A 20,301-nucleotide genomic window follows, 5' to 3' on the forward strand; every position below is an offset into this window, starting at 1 on the left:
AAAGCTAAAAGACAAAGGAAAAAATGCAGATGGTTACCACGGACGGGGCTAGCATGGCGAAAGATAATTTGTGGGGTATTGTGAAGAAGAAGCTGAAAGACACAAGCCCCAGCAATGTAAATGAGCCAAAGGCCACTATTGAAGCATCCATAACACCTCAGCAATGCCACAGGCTGATTGCCTCCATGCTACGCCGCATTGGTTGCAGTAGTCCGTGCAAAAAGGTTCCCAACCAAGTACTGAGTGCATTAATGGGCATTTTCAAATGTTAGATTTTGTTTTGCTGTTATAAATCTTTTTTTTTTTACTTGGTCCGAGGAAATATTCTAATATTTTGAGATAGGATATTGAAATAATAAACCGCTTGCAATACTTCAGGTTTTTTTGTTTGTTTGTTTTTATTGGTATGGCGCCGTGAGTGGCTGCCTCCCAGCAGTGTTCTCTCTTTTCCTCTTTATTTTCTTCTTTTCTCCTTTTTCTTTCTGTCTTTTTGTCCATTCGGCGATGCTGGTGCCTTCTACCGCACCTCGGTATCTCTTCGGATCGGATATTTTATTTATTTATTTATTCCTGGGACCGGGATCATCGGTCGAGGCCGGCATAACTCTACGACGGCTTCCTGGTTATCCGGCCAGTGATGACCGGGTCCCTCGCCTGGGCCTTGCAGCCGCAACCCCAGTGGGGAATCCGCTCCCTCGTGCTCGTCGGAACCAACGACTTTCGCCATGCTTTCCTTTGTCTTTTAGCTTTGATTTGCTTTGATGACTTTTATCTTGAGCACTTTCTGACTTTCTTTGTGGCGCCGTTGTGTCGCAGCCTTATGAGAGCCTATTGAGTTGCGCTCATGCCATCTGTGTGTCTTTTGTATACCCACTCTGTAGTATGGATACTGCAGGGGCCTGAATTTCCCCACCCCTGGGGATCAATAAATATTCAATCAATGGATCAATCAATCAATCAATCAATCAGTTTGTAATGAATCCAGAATGCATGACTATTTGTTTTTTAATTGCATTGCAGAAAATAAAGAACTTTATTACAATATTCTAATTTTCTGAGACAGTCCTGTATAAAACAAAAAAATAAAATACATGTACATCAAGGTAAATATAAAGGGATAGATGAAAGAGTGTAGAACACAGTCCGACTACATGTGGAACAAATTGTCACTTAACAAGAAATCACCCAGGGCATAGAGCGATAAAAGTAAGTAGTAAAAAAAATAAAATAATTGCAGGTACAGTGTTTTATGTGATTTACAATATTCCTCTAAAAATATTGTATTGTCAACATGTTTCTAATGTTTTGTTGTTGTTGTTGTTTAAAACAAACACTGCTGAAAAGCCTTCTAATGTTCACACCTTGATAAATCCCACTTCTTCAATCCAATCAAAATTCGGATTAAAATTATAATTGCATGCACTGTTTTCATGGACTCTATAATTATTGTTCGGATTAGGATTGGTCGGAAAAAGTAATTTTGGCGTGCGCACATTGAAATATACCGGAAATAATTGCACCGTAATAGTAGAAGAAGAAGCCGTAGCAACTTCTATGTCACCATTGGGGTCGCTGATGGTGTAGTGGTACACACGCCTGTTTTGTGTGCAGGCACCATGAGTCTGATTCCTGCATATGGTGGCGTGCGACCCCCCCCCAAAAAAAACCTTCCGTGTCAACAAAACATCACTCCGTCCATTTTTACTTTGAATGAATTTTTCCCATTTTCCATGGAATGCATCCTCCAGGAGGAGAAATCTTGCACCTGCTATGTTTTACACTGGCTCTGCTTCTACTATCTGATCGGATTACCAATCGACACAAACCACCCGTCTCATTTGAAAGAAAATCTTGATCGGATTGGGTTTAATTGGATCAGAATATTCCGACTGGGGAGTGTACATGAAGCATTTGTATCCCAATCAGGGTTTTAATCCAAATGAATGAGCCGGGTTTTGTGAAGACAAATTTTGTCGCCTTGTCAAAAGAGGCACACAATCCTAGATTACAGCCTCATCTGTCATAAATATTTGATCAAATTGTGGGCGTGTACAAAAAAGCCCCAGCACACCAGACCTTCATATCAACTGTCTGCAACTTGTCCTCTGACAACATCTCTAAAGATGGACCCTGTTACCTAAGTGTTGATTATCAAGAGGCTTAAGACCATCAACTTCAGTATCAAGTACAAACAATAAGAAAAGGATTAGAAAAGATTGGAGAGGTTTGTGACAAGGCCAGACCCCGCAAGACAACTGCTTGGGAGGACTATATTTGTTGGTTTGAAAATCCAAGGCCAGCCTCTTTTCCACTGCATTTTTGTCACCTTAGACCCGGATGGATAGAAGATTCACAGAGGGAACAGTTACGTTTGGTGGCGGGATAATCATGGACAGGGGTTACATCTGGTACGCAGGCGTACGAGAGATTTGCAGGGCGGAAGGCAATATCAGTAAACTAAAATATCAAGAAGTAAGGCATCAAATTTTGCCGCAGGATGGTGCTCCATTACATTCATTCATCTCTACATAAAGGTTCCTTAACACGAAAAGGATCAGCTCAAGGACTGGCCGGCCCAGTCACCAGACAGACGACCTAAACAATCTTGATGAACCCTGGGAGCCTTGTAAAATGATTTGCTTTGCTATTCTTGATTACTTAATCAATAAATTGGGAGATTCAGTCCTCAAGCTCACAAAAGTCACACAAGAAGTACCTTAATTTGCTGATGTTATGTAACATATTTTTGTATTTAGTACATTTGTTCAGTTTTCACATTACTGTCTGTAGGTGACAATACGTTTATTGACCGTTCTATGTTCATTAAATGATCAATATTTCTACAATAAAGCAAATTTATTTTAGTGCATTAAACATTATTTTCACATGAGCCATTTTTAAAACCAATGGATTAATTATGTCATCCTTTCATCATCCGAACCGCTTATCCTCACGAGGATAGGGGGAGTAACCCTATACTGGTCGCCAGCCGATCGCAGGGTTAGACAAACACCATTTAGAGTGCCCGTTCAACTTTTGGAATGTGGGAGGATATAGAAGTACCTGGTGAAAACCCACACAGGCATGGGGAGAACAAGCAAACTCCAAGGCCAGAGCTGGATTCAAACCCTACACCTCTAAACTGTGAGGCGGACCTGCTAACCAGGGTCATTTTAACAAAGTCAGGTTAATTTTATTTCTAGAAAATGTATAAGTGGCAATACTTATCAGGGACTGTTTAATAAGAAAAAGTCATAGAATAATTTGTGATTGTCATTTGTCACCATGCACGTTTTATGTTGCTGGAATATCATAGTTTGAATATTTTTTGCGTTTAAATGTTTTCCTCTCTTGAAAGATGGAAAGGAACCCACATTTTATTGTTATTAAATTCTTGTTTCACCCCAATTTTCTGTTATACTCCAATAATACTAGTCAAATTACCATTTAAAAATACGTACTGAATCAAAGGTACTGCGTGGGGATTTCTTAGTTACGACTTTTGTTCACTATGTCACATACACACACACTGATGTGTTCATTGCTGATTTGTTTGTTTGTTTGTTTGTTTGTCTGTTTTTGTGAAACTTACACGCACACAAGTAGCGCTTTTTTTGTTTTCTTATTCATATTCTAATGAGCGTTTTCCCGCGATTTGATGCACTTATTGGAGACACTCACTTTTCGACGGCCAGTCCGTCCAATAGACGAACAGAAATCATTTGAGCCAATGGCGCGCGTCTACGGGCCATCCAATGACCAATGGCTTTTAAGAACATTTGCCAAAATAAACCAATAGGAGGCTAACGCCGTCGTGCCACAGAAGCTGGGACTGCGGGCCTCAAGTCGCCGCGTCTCCACCCGGCTGGTCTTTCTGGATCTCTGCAATGGCGGAACAGCAGCAATTCTACCTCCTGCTGGGTAACCTGATGAGCCCTGACAACAATGTCAGGAAACAATCAGAGGTAAGGATTCAACGGTTCCATTAGTTTCACGCCTGTCAAAGGAAGGTGTAGCAAAGTGGCGCGTCTTCTGTAGCCGAAGCTAACCGCCCTGCTAGTGCTATGTGTAGCCGCGCGTCAAGTTCGGTAGCCCACGTGCAATGGGATCCAGCATTGGTTAGTGGTCAGCTAACGCTACAATGCTAACTTGTCGGACCGTAGTGCGTAGTTTTGGTGGGCACGAGTGAACTCTGAAACAGGAATCATCTTCGTGACATTCGCAGTGTTGCACGCACCCACACGCGGTTTGCGTCGTTGCCAGTCGCGTATATTGAGTGTAAAATGTCCCGGTGGTATTGGTATTGGTGGCATATCAAATCGTCAGCTGGTGCGATAGCTGGGCGTCGAGCTAACCCTAGTGTTCAGGAAGTAGCATGGCGCTACATAACGCAAGCTAGTTCCCGGTGGCTAATGTAGCAGGGATTGGAAATTAGCACCGATTAGCGAGTGTTAGTCATTTGTTGTACTGTCAAATTATTGATGCGGAAGCAAGGGTCGCGCTGTGTCACAAGCAACATAAATGAACGGCCCTATTTTAGGGTGCGCTAATGTGCGCGCGCAACTGCTGAATAACATTGTACTTTTCTTGCTTAATGTAACTAAGAGACACTCTGTTATGACACAATTGGGACTCAAACTCTAATCATCCACCTGCCATCTTTTATGATATTATCTCGATTCTCGACTGACTTGTTTGAGTCGAGCTGTCGTCTTGGTGCACAATGACGACCCGCTTGTCGCGCCAAAGCTTTGCTATTACGAGGATTGTCCTGGACCTCTGCAGTATCCAACAGTTTCTAAAAGATATTTGTGCCTTTTTAACCATCAGTAATCCGCAATCCGACGTATTTAAAGCGCGAACTCTCTACTTCCGTGCGAATGATTGCAACCTCAATTATACTTAAATTGAACATATTAGCTGGACGTACAATCAGTTTATTTCGGGAGGGCTACCCATGTTAGTCCCCTGATGATTATCGGACATTCACAGAGGCTGGGGCATACATTGAAGTCATTATGTTTCATTGTAATCGACAATCTTGGGTAAGGCAGAAAGATTTTGACCCCTCTGACCCACCCCCAATAATTGTGATTGAATATATTATTCTTTATATTACTAAAATATAAAATAGAAATATAGGAGCGCTGGTGTTAAACAAATAACATAAGTGTATTGTTTGTCAAGTTATAACTGTAGTTGAACATATATCAGGTCATTGTTTCAAACTCCACATTTTACCTTCCATAAGAGATTCTCATGTGAACCTTTTAGTCCAGTGCCTCCTGGTCTAGCCTTAGAATCACTATATTGCAGCAGTTTGAGGTTAAGGGGCACCGCTGCGCAATATTTCGTGAAGACAAATATTCATTGAGATAATGACACATGCAATATGCGAATTGCAAATATATGCAATACATCCATATGCAATAGTATGAATTTATTAATCGGGTTAATATTAATCACCCATGTCACGCGTGGTTCCAATGTTGTGTAGCTGTACTAAGGAGTTTTGTCAGCTCTGAGAGAAAAAAAATCTATGCATTTACTAAGACTCATATTCTGATAGACATGATAGTAAATAATTTTTTTTTTCATCCAGCCATCCAATTTCTGAACTGCTTATCATAAATGAAAACTGAGTGCCAAAAATGGCCTCTTCACATCTGCAGTCTGTCTTGTGTGTCTGAATGATTACGTCTGAAAGGCTCATGGTTAGCACAATGCATCTGACATATTTTCACAGAACATTCCTTCCATAGTATATTTGAGCACGGTAAATTTGTCCTGCCACTGCAAATCAAAACTGCTGGCTCAGCGTTTTGTGGAAAGATGATTGTGAGGTTACTAGCATCAAATTATTGTCAACATATGACCTGTACGGGTGGTACGATGACGCACTGGTTAGCACGTTCGCGTCAGAGTTCAGAGGGTGCGGGTTCGGTTTCACCTCCGGCCCTCCCTGTGTGGAGTTCGCATGTTCTCCACGTGCCCATGTGGGTTTTCTCTGGGTACTCTGGTTTCCTCCCACATTCCAAAGACATGCATGGTAGGCCAATTGACCACTCCAAATTGCCCGTAGGTGTGTGAGTGCGAGTAGTTGTTCATCTGTGTGTGCCCTGCGATTGGCTGGCAACCAGTTCAGGGCAACCCGCCTACTGCCCGATAACAGCTAGGATAGAAATGGATGGCTATTACCTCCTATGTACGACTTTATTTATTGGGGGACATTGTGGTCATTTTACAATTTTTTTTTTTCTTGAAAGCCTGACATTTCTTTCGAAAACATCAAGCTATCGTTAGTCAGCTCCCACCGCTTCTTGAATCATCAGTCACAAACTCGCTTGTGTATGTAAAACATACGCGCCTATCTGTATTTTGGTGGTTTTTAAATAAAGTTCTATCATCATCATTTTTCAATCTCTCGTACATCGGGGCTATGGGGTAGGATGGCAAGACGGAAGCCTTATCTTACAAAGAAAAACACCCAAGCCCAGAGCTACATTTGTCACAAACTCTTTTTTGCCCTAATTGCAAAATAGATGTTTGTGCAAATGTAACACTGCTTGGAATAAAACTCTTAAAATAAAACTACTTTTGTCCACTAATCTTGTCTTCCTTTGCAGAGGTCTTAGAACCTCTGTCCTATTATGCTATGATTTATTAGTCATCGCCAGTGTTGGGCAAATTGCTTCCAAAATGTAATTAGTGACTAGTTATCGTTCCCAGAAAACTAATTCAGTTACTCCTTCATAAATGTAACTAGTTACTAGGCAGAGTAAGTAAAAACTTTCAATTATGTAAAAGAATTCAGATTTTTGAGCATGTCAATACAGTTGCATAAAGTCGAACAACATAGACCAGTGTTTAATTTAATGTAATATTTATTGAATGAAAGTGTAAAATATGTAGAGAATAAATAATGAATTCCCACACACCTTCCAGACAATTGTTCACATCAGCTGGGCGTGCACTTTTTCATGTTTTTGTACGGTAGAACTCCTCTGATGAGGGGGGGGGGGGGGGGCGAGGGGGAGTTACAGCATGGAGTGGGCGACAATTTGCTATATGGTAATGTAAACAGTGTTGTCTTCTCACAGTCCAATGCTGAAAAACATACCAGTTTTGCCAACTTCCTCACTCAAAGTCACAAAGCCACATTAACTGTAACTGTGTTAAAACAATTAAGATAGTAATTGAGTAGATCATCCATTACTGAGAAACTATCCTGGTTTTAGTAACATCGTTACTTCTAACCCCCTTTGTCCCAACACTGGTCATTACTAATAGACTTAATTTTTGTAGAGGACTACAACTCCGTGCAGTTAAAACAACAGTTTGTGTTGTTTCATTGGTATTGTTTGGTGCTTTACAATAAAACAAGATTGGAACATTAAAGGTATGCGTTTCATAATTAAAAAAATGGGGATTGACAGGTCAGTCTTTTTAAAGTTTAACAAGTCTAGAGGCAGAAAAATTGTGATCGGTGACTGCAAGTTTATTATTTGAGTTTACATACAAATATACGTCTCCTCCTCCTTGGTGAGCTGTGGCCTACTTCACGTCCAAACTAGGAGGAAAAGTCTCAGCCTGCCGTCTATTCAATTGCTTAGCAGTCACTGGTGCCAAATACAACAATCTTGCCATGTCCTTGCTTTGTAGCTACTGCGACCTACCCTACTGTGGGTACTGCAAATACAAAATGCAGTTTGTTATGCCACAGAGTTTTATGTCCAGAAGGGAGTCGGATCAAACGTCTTCAGGAGATCTGAAGATGTCTGTTCACAGGAGACTCCCCTCACAATCTGACAGTGTTTTTGCAAAGAGCAGTTGTCAAGTATTGCCATTTTACATTGTGACATCCTGAAACCCAAAAGATTGAGTCCTCTGAAGTTGCAGTGACAAAGTAATACTTTGAGGGTATCTATAGTTTTGCCACCAGGTTTATTTATTTTTTTAATCCCATTTAAAAAATCTTGTTTCGCAATTGAGTTGTACAGGTCACAAACCAAGATGCTTATTCTCATTGTGAAGATTTCCAATCTGAATTGATTTGTTGCCGTTACACTGCCATGGTGCCTATCGCAAATGTGCCGCTGAAGGACAAAATAAAAAATCTGAATTGTCACTTGACCCATGTATTGAAAATCCAGCCTCTAACCGCTGTCTATTCTGTATTTCCAGGAGACCTATGACACTATCCCCGGTCAAACAAAGATCACGTTCCTTCTTCAGGCCATCAGAGATCCATCTGCTGCAGAGGAGGTGCGTGCACATCTGTACACTTCAAAGAAGCCAACATGCACATGTTAAATATTGCCCTGACAAATGTAGTCCTCTTATTTTGGCTATGACAACTGCTTGCTATGAGTCATAGCTTTGGTATTGGGGCACGTGTGTGAGTACCGGCTGCTTGGTCCTTGCGCTAGGACGCCTTCTCGTTACCTCCAAGCTGATATTTTTAGTTTTTGAAATGGGAGAAGGCTGAGAAACGCTCCTTCTGGGGAGGATGCTGCCCAGATTGCAAAATGGTTGTTTATGGCAAAAAATGGGGGGTCGTTGAATAGTATTTTTGTTCTCCACCCACCAGGTCAGACAGATGGCAGCGGTGCTTCTGCGACGGCTGCTGTCATCCTCCTTTGAAGAGATTTACCCCGGCCTCACAGTTGACATGCAGACAGCCATCAAAACTGAACTTCTGACCAGCATCCAACAGGAGACTTCACCAAACATCCGCAGGAAGGTCTGCGACATCGCGGCAGAGCTCACCCGCAACCTCATTGGTAATATTTGAATCTGTTCCAATGTCATATTAGGAGTTAACTTTCCATCACAGGGTTTATATAATATTTCTTATTTTGAACTCTAGATGATGATGGGAACAACCAGTGGCCAGAGGTGCTCAAGTTCCTTTTTGACTCTGTCAATTCAGACAATGTTGGCCTGCGAGAAGCAGCCTTACACATATTCTGGTGAGATTCATTCTAGTCGTCCTATTCACTGCAGTTGTGTGTGATGTTGATGATCAGGATTCCAAATCTTTCTGAATAGTGAAACCTTTTCTTTAGTGCAGGGGTCTCAAACTCCAGTCCTCGGGGGCCCGCATTCCGACATGTTTTCCAAGTTTCCCTCGTTAAACACCCCTGATTCAAATGATCAGTTCATCCTCACGTTCTGCAGGAGCCTGATAATTGAATCAGGTGTGTTTAACGAGGGAAACTTGGAAAACATGTAGGAATACGGCCCCCGATGACTGGCGTTTGCGACCCTTGCTTTAGTGGATATCCTTCAGATTTTTTCTGGCTAAAAGGTTGTCTTTCTTGTTTCTAGGAACTTCCCAGGAATCTTTGGCAACCAGCAGCAGCATTACATGGACGTTATCAAGCGCATGCTTGTTCAGTGCATGCACGATCAAGCAAACCCTCAGGTAAAACGTGCCTAAAGTTTGGGTCGGATCAGTTGACGCTAGAAACGTTTGTGATTAGTTTCTTATGCATTCCGCACCCTTCAGATCCGTACGTTGGCCGCCCGGGCTGCATCCTCTTTTGTCCTGTCCAATGAAAGCAACTCAGCCCTGCTTAAGCATTTCTCCGACCTACTGCCAGGCATCCTGAACGTAAGATTCTTGCCCATTCTTCCGTCATAAATCTATTAGGCTGGATTTTGAACTTGCAAGGATTGTTGTCACAATCGCAACATTTTCCTTAAACGATACCATGGTGGAAAACATCAGTAAGAAGCAGTGGATGATGAATCACAGCGAAACAAATTCACCTTTTTAATTCAAACAATTACTTTAATTTACTTGAGTTAGAATGAATTCAAACAATATTTGGAGCATTTATCAATGTTTTATTTGGTTGCATGTCTGCTTTCTCTGCCTGTGATATACCGTATTTTCCGCCCTATTAGGTGCACCAGGGTATAAGGCGCACCTTCAATTAACGGCCCAATTTAAAACTTTGTCCATATATAAGGCGCACCGGCCTATAAGGCGCATAAAATAGAAGCTTTACTGCAAGAAACTGAGGTTGACTAGGGTTGCGGTATGCACCCACTGGCCAATAACCAACGAGCCCTCTGTAAACAATCGCGTTTCTCAAACGATCTCCTATAAAATGATTGGAACTGACTATAGTTCAATCTAACGCATTGGTACTACTTAACCTATGTTTCCCTTCCATATCGATCCGTAGATTTACTCGAAACATGAACAAAGCAGCCTATTTTGACATGAAATAGCCTCGCGCGTATAGCAGCTATCGTTATAGCATTAGCCATCTGCAAAAACCCATGACCCTCAGCTCGCAATCTCCCATGAGCCTCAGCAAAGTGTAAACAATCGCGTCTCTCAAACGAGCTCCTATAAAATGATCAGAACTGACTAAAGTTCGATCTAACGCATTGGTACTACTTACCTATGTTTCCCTTCCATATCGATCCGTAGATTTACTCGAAACATTAACGGAGCAGCCTATTTTGAAATGAAATAGCCTCGCGGGTACAACAGCTATTCGGTGACTCCCCCTGACTACAGTTACCGTAATGCTGGGAAGCGATGCGACCTTGTAATTTACTAGTCGTACTAAAACGTACTAAAACATTTTGGCAGAGGACTGTGTACAACCAGTATGGATCAACAAATTCATCACTTGATCCATATATAAAGCGCACCGGACTATAAGGCGCACTGTTGACTTTTGATAAAAATTTAGGTTTTTAGCTGCGCCTTTTAGGGCGGAAAATACGGTACTAGGTACGTTCTCAACACCACCCAAAGCCTGGCCGGCCGGGGTGGGTAGTGGTGGTACAAAAGTATGGCGGCCTGCCAGGCTTCTATTGCATTGGGGGAATCTTGACTGAACTTGCGAGCTTCTGCTTGAATTTCTTTCAAGGATGTAAAATAGTCTTCCAGAGGTGCTGTCTGGATGTGAACTGCCTCACTGGTCTTTTACTACTGCCTCCTTCTCTCATAGCCCTTTTGCTTAAGAAGTATGCTTCAAAGGTTCAAAACTCAAGTGTGTGTGTGCCCGACCTCAGTCCCGTTCAGAACTGTTGGCGCATCCTCAAGCAAAGATCTGTAAGATTTGAGAGGCCCTTCACATCCAAACTACAGCTGTGGGAGGCTAGTTTGACACCCTCATCATCATCGGTTTAAAGTCCGCTTTCCAGGCGCCGCTGGGTTGGACACCCTGCAAAGGAAATTCAGGCAGAAGCTGCTCACAAATTCAATGGGAGCAAGAAAGGTGGAACTTGACCTGTTAAGATGGTCTGTATTGAATTGCTTTTGATTGCTACAACAGCCTACCACCAAATGCTGCAAATTTAATAAGCAGATTATTTTCAGTTCTTTGCAACCTACGAAATGTATCAAAACACTGCTGCCTATAATAAATTGGAACGGCGCATTTTGGAAACCATGAATTTGCATGGTTAATGCCTGCCATTGCTGGTTCTGATCAGGCGGTGAATGAGTCCTGCTACCAGGGAGACGACTCGGTCCTCAAGTCTTTGGTGGAAATTGCCGACACGGCACCTAAATATCTGAGACCAAACTTGGAGGCCACTCTGCAACTCTGCCTCAAGGTGAGTTGGGAAACCACGCAGCATTCATTTTGCACTGCACGGGATTAGGGGTCGACTGACATGAGGTTTTCTATAACCGATGCCGATATTTAGAGGTCAGAGGACGTGTAAATAAAATAAATGTTATGAATAAATATTAAACTATCAAAATATAAAAAAATCCGACATATGCATATTAAAGACCAATTTGGCTGTAGAGGCACCTGCTTCCTCTTTTTCTTTCTGTGCATCCTTGTATGTTTGGAGGTGGTGGCACATTAGGTGACTCCACAAATTGGTTGTGTTTTACCTTTTTCCGCTCCCGAGCTCACCGGTCCATTGCAGGTGTTGGCTCAGTGAAATGCTGCCATACTAGTAGATTTTTGTTGTTTTGCCACCGGACTGCAATTACTAAACAGAGGAAACATTCTTAGTTAGCTTTCTAGTATCTTCAAATCTGTCTGTAATTCCAATATTTATACACATTTACAATCTAATATTAGAATGTATATATATTTTTTTAAATAATTTCAAGCTAATGTATTTTCAAAATGAAGTGTAAAAGATCAAACACCATTCAGAATCAATAATATGCAAAAGCAGTTCTAAACCCTGAGTGATTTTTGATTTGACTGTTAACGTTAGACAGGTTTAATAAGGAATATAACTGCGACGTCATCTGTCAAACATCACTATTACGCTAATTAAGTCCAATTTTACTCACAGTACGTAATAGATTCTAGCGCTGAATTTCATTAATGCAAATACGTTGGATGGAAACCTGGCTAGTGTCTGCATCAACTATCATGTTTCCCTCAAAAAATGTCATGCAGTTCTTTTCTCCTCCAGTGGTGTGTGGGCGGAGTGCAGCATTTGTAAGCGCTACTCCACCTCACGCACAGACTATAATTCTCAGACTCGGGGAAAAATAAAACTTAACTTATACCATTGGGACTAATAACATTATGTTAAGTAAGCGAACTCTTGATAGCTTTCAACTGTAGTCCTTCAAGCGAACTGCAAGTTAGCAAACTTTACACCAGGTATAGCTGCCAGTTCCAGAAGGTTCGGTGCACTTAGTTTTTTTTCCGTCACTAACTGAAGCAACACTTAATAGTTTACTAGTATCATACAGTAAATGTATGACCGTAGGACTTTGAAGTATCAGAATGTAAGGCTTACCCGTTGAGTCGATATTCCAAACGTTTTGGTTTGGGGTCCTTCACGAAGGAACTGCATGTTCCACTGCAGCATTTACATGGGGGCTGCCAGCGGACATGCCTGACTTTAGAGCAGCGCTACTAAACAGAAATATTGCCGATGCATAAATTAAAAAATAGCAAATATCGGCCAAACGAAATATTGGTTGACCGGATACTATGCTTTTGATGTCAACACGCGCCATGTTTCTTCAGCTCTGCGCCGATGGCAACTTACCCAACATGCAGAGACAGTTGGCATTGGAAGTCATTGTCACCTTGTCAGAGACAGCAGCGGCCATGTTGAGAAAACACACCGCCATTGTGGCTCAGAGTGGTGCGTCATCCTTCATTATTTGCTGCTATCAGATTTGCTACTGATGCATTGTTACCAGAAGACACTCTGGAGAACCCCTAGGTTATTAAAAATCGGTCTGTGTGTCTAGTGCCCCAGATGCTGGCTATGATGGTGGACCTTGAGGAGGATGAGGACTGGGCATTGGCTGATGAGCTGGAGGATGATGATTTTGACAGGTAATTTATATGCTGCTGCCCAAATGAAAACCTTGAAGCAGCACTGTCACCTGAGGTGCTTCCTCTGTCACCAAACAGTAATGCAGTAGCAGGAGAAAGTGCTCTAGACAGAATTGCTTGTGGCCTGGGAGGAAAGATCATTTTGCCTCTGATCAAGCAACACATCAGGCAGATGCTGCAGAGCAGTGAGTAAATGTACATTGACAGGCAGCAACTATAGCACTTGTAGTTGAATGCATTCCCCCTGAGTGCGGTGAAGGTAAAATAAAGCTATTGTTGGTTTCCAGCCGACTGGAAGTATCGCCATGCTGGGTTGATGGCGTTGTCGGCCATTGGCGAAGGCTGCCACCAGCAGATGGAGGCCATCCTTAATGAGACGGTCATCTCTGTGCTGCACTATTGCGCTGACCCAGTAAGAACTCTTCTTTTTTGAACGATGCTGCTCATTAACGGGGGTAAACCAACCAAAAGTCAATTCTCCTCAGCATCCGAGGGTGCGCTATGCTGCCTGCAACGCTATTGGACAAATGGCTACAGATTTTGCACCGACCTTCCAAAAGAAGTTTCACGATAAGGTAAAGTCCAATTAAAGTTAGCCGGTCCAGTTGAAAGTTTTGTTTGTGTACTACGACCTCCTTTCTGTCCAGGTGATCCCCAAACTGCTTCAAACCATGGAAGACCAGAGTAACCCCCGAGTGCAGGCGCACGCTGCTGCGGCTCTCATTAATTTCACAGAAGACTGCCCCAAATCTCTGCTCATCCCTTCCCTTGACAACTTGGTGAAGCACCTCCATTTCATCATGGTAGCCAAGTTGCAAGAGGTAGACAGACATCTAAACTAAAATCTTCGATTTTAGTCACTGCGTTGCTTCAAGTTCTTCAGAGTTCTTTCTTTCCTTCTCAACCCTAGTTATTCCAAAAGGGAACCAAACTGGTCCTTGAGCAAGTGGTGACCTCCATTGCGTCCGTGGCGGACACGGCAGAGGAGAAGTTTGTGCCATACTACGACTCATTCATGCCCTCGCTCAAACATATTGTGGAAATTGCCGTGCAGAAGGAGCTGCGGCTACTTCGAGGCAAAACCATCGAGTGCATCAGCCTCATCGGTCTCGCTGTTGGCAAGGAGAAGGTACATCAAGTGCAGTTGCTGATGCATGCTCCCTCATTCTGGTTGTCCTAACCAATTTTTTTTGTTTTTGTTAGTTCATGCCAGATGCCTATGCTGTCATGCAGCTGCTTCTCAAAACCCAGACTGACTTTAAAGACCTGGATGATGACGATCCACAAGTGAGAAAGCTTGGTGGTACTTGAAACCATTTCAAGGCGTTTGTGGGTTGGCAACTCATTTTGTTTTATTTTTCAAATAAAGATCTCGTACATGATCTCAGCCTGGGCCAGGATGTGCAAGATCCTGGGGAAGGATTTTCAGCAGTACCTTCCAGTGGTGATGGGCCCTCTATTGAAGACTGCCTCCATCAAACCTGAAGTGGCTCTGCTTGACAGTAAGTTAGTTTTGTACTTGCACTGTTGGCTTTTATTTTGATAATGTTTCAGCAAGCAATGTTTCTTATAGCCCAGGATATGGAGAATATATCAGAGGATGACGGCTGGGAGTTTGTCAACTTGGGAGACCAGCAGAGTTTTGGCATCAAGACCGCAGGCCTGGAGGAGAAGTCCACCGCTTGCCAGATGCTGGTAAGCATCTGCGACTTGCAAAAATATTTCGTCCTGTTGAACATTTTGTCATATTATCATCATATATTACAAGAGAGAAAAAAATTATGACTATTTTTTTCAGATTTTTATGGTTTTAAATCGTGTAATCTTCCTTCTACACAATTGTTTGCGACTGTCACATACAAGCACAATAAAATTCATTTTTATTTTTGTAAAGAGACAGCGTAAACTTTTGTTCAAGTACTACAAGACATCAAAAATGTTGCCATTGATCATCTAATATTTGTGTTTCAGGTATGTTATGCCAAAGAGTTGAAGGAAGGCTTTGTAGAGTACACTGAACAAGTGGTGAAACTGATGGTGCCTTTACTCAAGTTCTACTTCCACGATGATATCCTTGTTTTTGACTCATCGAATATTTTGCAAGGATGAATGAACTCCTCTCAAAAGAAAAATGTAACCAAATAATTCTACCAGCCAGAAAGATGAATGCTTACTAACGAGTTATTTCCTTAACTCTATCACGTGTGCGAGTGGCGGCAGCGGAGTCCATGCCCCTGCTGTTAGAATGCGCCCGGGTTCGGGGACCGGAGTACCTCACTCAGATGTGGCTCTTTATGTGCGACGCCCTAATCAAGGCCATCGGGACGGAGCCGGACTCGGACGTCCTGTCAGAAATCATGCACTCTTTTGCCAAGGTAACGTGTCATTTCACTGCAAGAGATGCTTGCTGTTGTGCTGCGCTGTTTGTTTTGCCCTCCCCAAAGTGTTCAGTTCAGCAGATTCCCTGCCATTCAGAAACCTGCTAGCTAAGTGTTTTCTCCCTCGTGCCCTTTGTTGTACATTTTTTCTTCTCTCCAAAGTACTCAACACGGCATCACTGCCATTAACATTAGTCCAAAAAAGGCTGTTAGCTCAGTGCTAACATACAGTAGGAAATCTCAGACGGACGGGCTTACGGGAAAAGCAGTGTGGTCATCAACCAAACTGCTTAGCTTAGTTAGTCATGACAGTTTCACAGACATATATTCTCTACTGGAAACATTTGGTACTACGGGGGTTTAAAGGCTGTTTTTATTTGGCGTAGGACTGAGCAATTAATTGATTCAAATCAATATCACAGTGTAGTCGGTACAATGTGCAAAATTCACAAAGGCTACAAAAGAAAAAAAAGTAATTTCTTTAGATCATTTGGCATAGGTATATTTTATTTCTAGATGAGTTAAATGCTTAAGGAGTTCAGTCCACATGTTTACATACTGTACCATTGTTTCATGAAACAGTGATGGAGCCTTGGATTTGTTTGCATTATGTATGTATAATCTGATCTATGTTTACGCTAGCAAAATTTACCAATGTTTACGCTACACTTTGGTAGAGTTTGTCATAGCACACTTAAATCTGCATGTATATTTTAACTCTAAAGTTGATGAACCAATTAAAGTGACAGCCATTTAGTACAAGCTTAAACATAGCACTTTTCCGGACATTCAAAGACTCTTTCCAGTAGATACACTCCTTATTCATTCACTCACATTCCCAATCTGGTGGTGGTAAACTACGAAGTAGCCACAGCTGCCCTTGGGCGGACTGACGGAAGCGTGGCCACCAGCATGCACCAGCGGCTCTTATGAGCACCACCAAACATTCACACCCAGCCGGTGTCAGTGGCACTGGAGGTGAGAGGGTGAAGTGTATCACGCACGGACACGACTCGGTCAGAGTGGTGGTTGCACAGGCAAAATTCCAGGAACAGGACAACCTGCTCTATGGCAAAGCGGCGAATACCCGGAATTATAACTAATATTGTAATTTCTTTGTTGCTTAAATTGGTTAAAAAAAATGGAAAGAGGACCTTGAAAAAAAATAGCCCATATTAAACCTCAATATTGAGATGTGGAAGAGGGTACAATAAGATTATTTTTTTTGAAATCGTTGAGCCGTACTTAAAGGAATGGCGATGCGCTCAGTTTTCTGTCTCTTCTCACCTAGTGCATCGAGCTGATGGGCGATGGCTGTCTGAACAATGAACATTTTGAGGAGCTGGGTGGCATTTTGAAAGGCAAACTGGAAGAGCATTTTAAGAACCAGGAGCTGAGGCAGGGTGAGGCTTGACAAGCAAAGACTTCATGTCGCCTCCTTGGACAAATTCCTAATTTTGACACACCACGTGTGTCCTTACAGCTAAGAGGCAGGATGAAGACTATGATGAGCAGGTGGAGGAAACCTTGCAAGATGAGGTAAATGTTAATCATATGTTGCATGAAACACTATGCACTCCTAACAACCCCTCGCTCGTGTCTCAGGATGAGAACGACGTGTACATCCTGACCAAGGTGTCGGACGTCCTGCACTCTGTTTTCAGCAGTTACAAGGAGAAGGTGCTCCCTTGGTTTGAACAGCTGCTCCAGCTCATTGTCCAGCTCATAGTATGTGTTCATTCATTTGGCTCACCAATGAAGGAATTTATTGCACTGTTATTCCTGACTTTGTTTTGTGCTCCAGTGTCCAAATAGGCCATGGGCTGACAGACAGTGGGGGCTGTGCATTTTTGATGATGTGGTGGAGCACTGCAGCCCTTCATCCTTCAAATACGCAGAGTACTTCCTGCGACCAATGTTGCAGTCTCTGTGCGACTCTAGCCCCGAAGTTCGCCAGGCAGCCGCCTACGGCGTTGGTGTCATGGCACAATACGGAGGAGAGAACTACCGGACGTTCTGCACAGGTACTGCTGACAACCTGTATTCCTTTTGTGTAGGTGGTATGCATTTTTATGGGGTACAGTTTTTGTCACGCAGATCTATGCAAAAAAAGATGGTGTGGCCCGTCATTTCACTGTGCACTTGAATGACTGTGTCAGTGGGTTGCTATGCAAACGTAACAGAATAATTTTGGACCAATGGTGGAGTTAAAGAGCAATATTTATTGGGTTGAACAAATTTGCCAGATGACAACTTTGGGGGTTTGTCACATCAGTGCATAATGACAATTGTAAACACGATTTGTCACTGCAAAAGCTGGGAATATCATTGAAGTCATAGTCAGGGGAGGAGCGGATCCAAATAAAAGATTCAATCTGTCAAAATCAAAGTCAAAAGTCAAAGTCAGCTTTATTGTCAATCTCTCCACATGTCACAACTCACAAAGAGACCGAAATTATGTTTTCTCTATCCCACGGTGACGAGACATATTACACGATAGCAATACAAGTAAGCGACACAATATAAAAACAAGAAGGCAAAAATTCAAACAATAAATAGTAAGAGTGATGAATAAATAAACAGATGACACAATAAATAAAAGGAGCAAAACGGAGCCAGCAAGCATAGCGTAAAAGTACAGGATGCTACGCAGAACGGGGAAGCGAGTTCAGGATCCTAACAGCCTGGAGTATGAAGCTGTTGTTGAGTCTGGTGCTGCGGGAGCGCAGGCTCCTGTACCTCTTCCCAGAGGGCAGAAGATCAAACAAAGAGTGAGTAATGTGGGTAAAACCAAGAACCTGGACCCAGTTGAACACTACGGTTTACAAAATTGTGTCCTAAGTGCAAAATAGGATTCTGTGTAATTATGACAATTCCTTCGTAGAGTAAATATTTGTGTGAAAACAAGTTAATCAAATAAGTACTGCCATCAGATATTTTGTGCTGCTGCGTGACTCGTCCTTTGTATAGTACGTAAGGACTCCCTGTATTCTAAAGTTGCCCAATGCAAGGAAGTGCTTTTGCAAATGTGTCCATTTGCATTTTGGTACTCCGCGGGGGGAAAAACCCCATTGGTCTGAGGATGGTTTTTCGCGTGAGAGGCGGCAGATGTCATCATGTCCCATGTTTTCCTGTTCCAGAGGCCATCCCCTTGCTCTTCAATGTCATCCAGGCAGCCGATTCTCGCTCAAAGGAGAACGTCAACGCAACAGAAAACTGCATCTCGGCTGTTGGAAAAGTAATGAGGTTCCGGCCCGAGTGTGCAAATGTCAATGAAATTCTCCCCCACTGGATCAGATGGTTACCTCTCAATGAAGATAAAGAGGAGGCTGTCCACACCTTTGAATTCCTGTGTGATCTCATTGAAAGGTATGATGGTATTCAATCTGCAATCGTGTGACGACTGAAACAGGCATCTTGAAGTGATGCTTTTCTCATTTCTGCATTACCCAGTAACAATCCTATTGTCCTTGGACCGGACAACTCCAACCTACCTAAACTCTTTGCCATCATTGCTGACGGAGTAGCAAACGAGTCTGTGAAGAGCGAAGATGCTTGCAGTAAACGTCTGGCCAATGTGGTCCGTCAAGTACAGGTGAATTCCTCCTCTGCTATTGTCACGCGGCAGAGTTAACTCGTTGACCGCTCGCTGCATGACGACCACTAATTGTTTTTGTGTTCCCAGATGTCGGGAGGATTGTGGTCCCAGTGTATAGCGGCGCTCAATGAGACGCAACAGAAAGCAATACAAGAGTTACTGAATGCTGCCTGAGCTGCCTGGTCATACTCTCACCCATAAAGCCCCTGAAGAAAAGTTGACACACTCCTCGTCTTGATCTGCAGTGTTGGATGCTGGCTTCAAGCTTATTATACATACTGCCCTCAATTGACTGGAGCGAAAATTGAGGACCCTGACGCCGTGAACTGATTGTCTCATCTCCTCTAGCTAGGTGTTTATTTCCAACCATTCCCTCAAGTCTAACATGCATCTGCCCAGAGACGCGTTGCCCCATCACAAATTCACTAATAATGATCAGAGGGCGGGGGGGGTACTCACTTTAGGGGGAGTGTAGCATATGGGACAGGACTTTCTATTGGACTGCAAAGCTCAGTGAGTTGAAAATGCACACTGGGTAATCACTGCCTGTTGCCTGTGAATTTTGTTTTTCTTCCTTCCCCTTTTCTGGTTCCTCATTACATGTTGGGGAGAAGACCTCTGTGAGAGAGGATGCTTCCAAAGTACCAGTAATGGCATGTTTTAAGTGGTTAACTCTTCTAGTGAACATAGTGAATTTACTTCTTTGGGGAGTCAGTGTCAACTTAGCAGCTTCCTGTTCTATCCATAGCCTTCCGAATTACTGTTCAGATGAAGAAGTCATTTGCGTCTCCGCCCCAAATGTCAGAGCACCACTTTTTTAGCATTGGAAGGGGTGGGGTTGGGGGAAATCCCAACCTGTCGTTGGTCGATACCAACTAAGTTGAAGTCTAACTGCTTGTTGCGAATTTGTGCGTGCAACCAAACTCTTTATGGTGTAACCCTTTACAGCCTGCAGGTATGTGGTGAAATTCACAAAGTACCTACAATAAAATTCCATCAAGAATTCTGAAAGTTTTCATTTGAACTT

The 20,301-nt window shown here is 42.7% G+C and overlaps 1 protein-coding gene across 1 annotated transcript; it reads left to right on the forward strand.

Moving 5' to 3' along the window:
• The first annotated feature begins 3,804 nt into the window (after window positions 1-3,804).
• On the forward strand, window positions 3,805-20,285 carry kpnb3 (karyopherin (importin) beta 3). Its single transcript, XM_061272918.1, has 26 exons — window positions 3,805-3,965; window positions 8,185-8,265; window positions 8,591-8,783; window positions 8,870-8,972; window positions 9,331-9,427; window positions 9,512-9,616; window positions 11,464-11,586; window positions 12,981-13,101; window positions 13,211-13,298; window positions 13,377-13,483; window positions 13,586-13,710; window positions 13,784-13,873; window positions 13,946-14,119; window positions 14,209-14,427; window positions 14,502-14,585; window positions 14,668-14,800; window positions 14,872-14,993; window positions 15,270-15,366; window positions 15,501-15,673; window positions 16,968-17,079; window positions 17,160-17,215; window positions 17,282-17,404; window positions 17,481-17,700; window positions 18,817-19,045; window positions 19,130-19,271; window positions 19,362-20,285. The coding sequence occupies exons 1-26, from the start codon at window positions 3,888-3,890 to the stop codon at window positions 19,446-19,448; spliced, it is 3,282 nt and encodes a 1,093-aa protein (XP_061128902.1). The 5' UTR covers window positions 3,805-3,887; the 3' UTR covers window positions 19,449-20,285.
• The last annotated feature ends 16 nt before the right edge of the window (window positions 20,286-20,301 follow it).

The sequence above is a fragment of the Syngnathus typhle genome, linkage group LG2, assembly GCF_033458585.1.
Source record: "Syngnathus typhle isolate RoL2023-S1 ecotype Sweden linkage group LG2, RoL_Styp_1.0, whole genome shotgun sequence".
NCBI lineage: Eukaryota > Metazoa > Chordata > Actinopteri > Syngnathiformes > Syngnathidae > Syngnathus > Syngnathus typhle.

Excerpts from the sequence above, each read along its gene's own strand:
- kpnb3 (XM_061272918.1), top strand. The coding sequence starts at position 3,888 with ATGGCGGAACAGCAGCAATTCTACCTCCTGCTGGGTAACCTGATGAGC. Across the intron at positions 3,966-8,184 it reads ATGTCAGGAAACAATCAGAG|GAGACCTATGACACTATCCC; the intron begins GTAAGGATTCAA and ends CTGTATTTCCAG. Across the intron at positions 14,586-14,667 it reads TGGATGATGACGATCCACAA|ATCTCGTACATGATCTCAGC; the intron begins GTGAGAAAGCTT and ends TTTCAAATAAAG.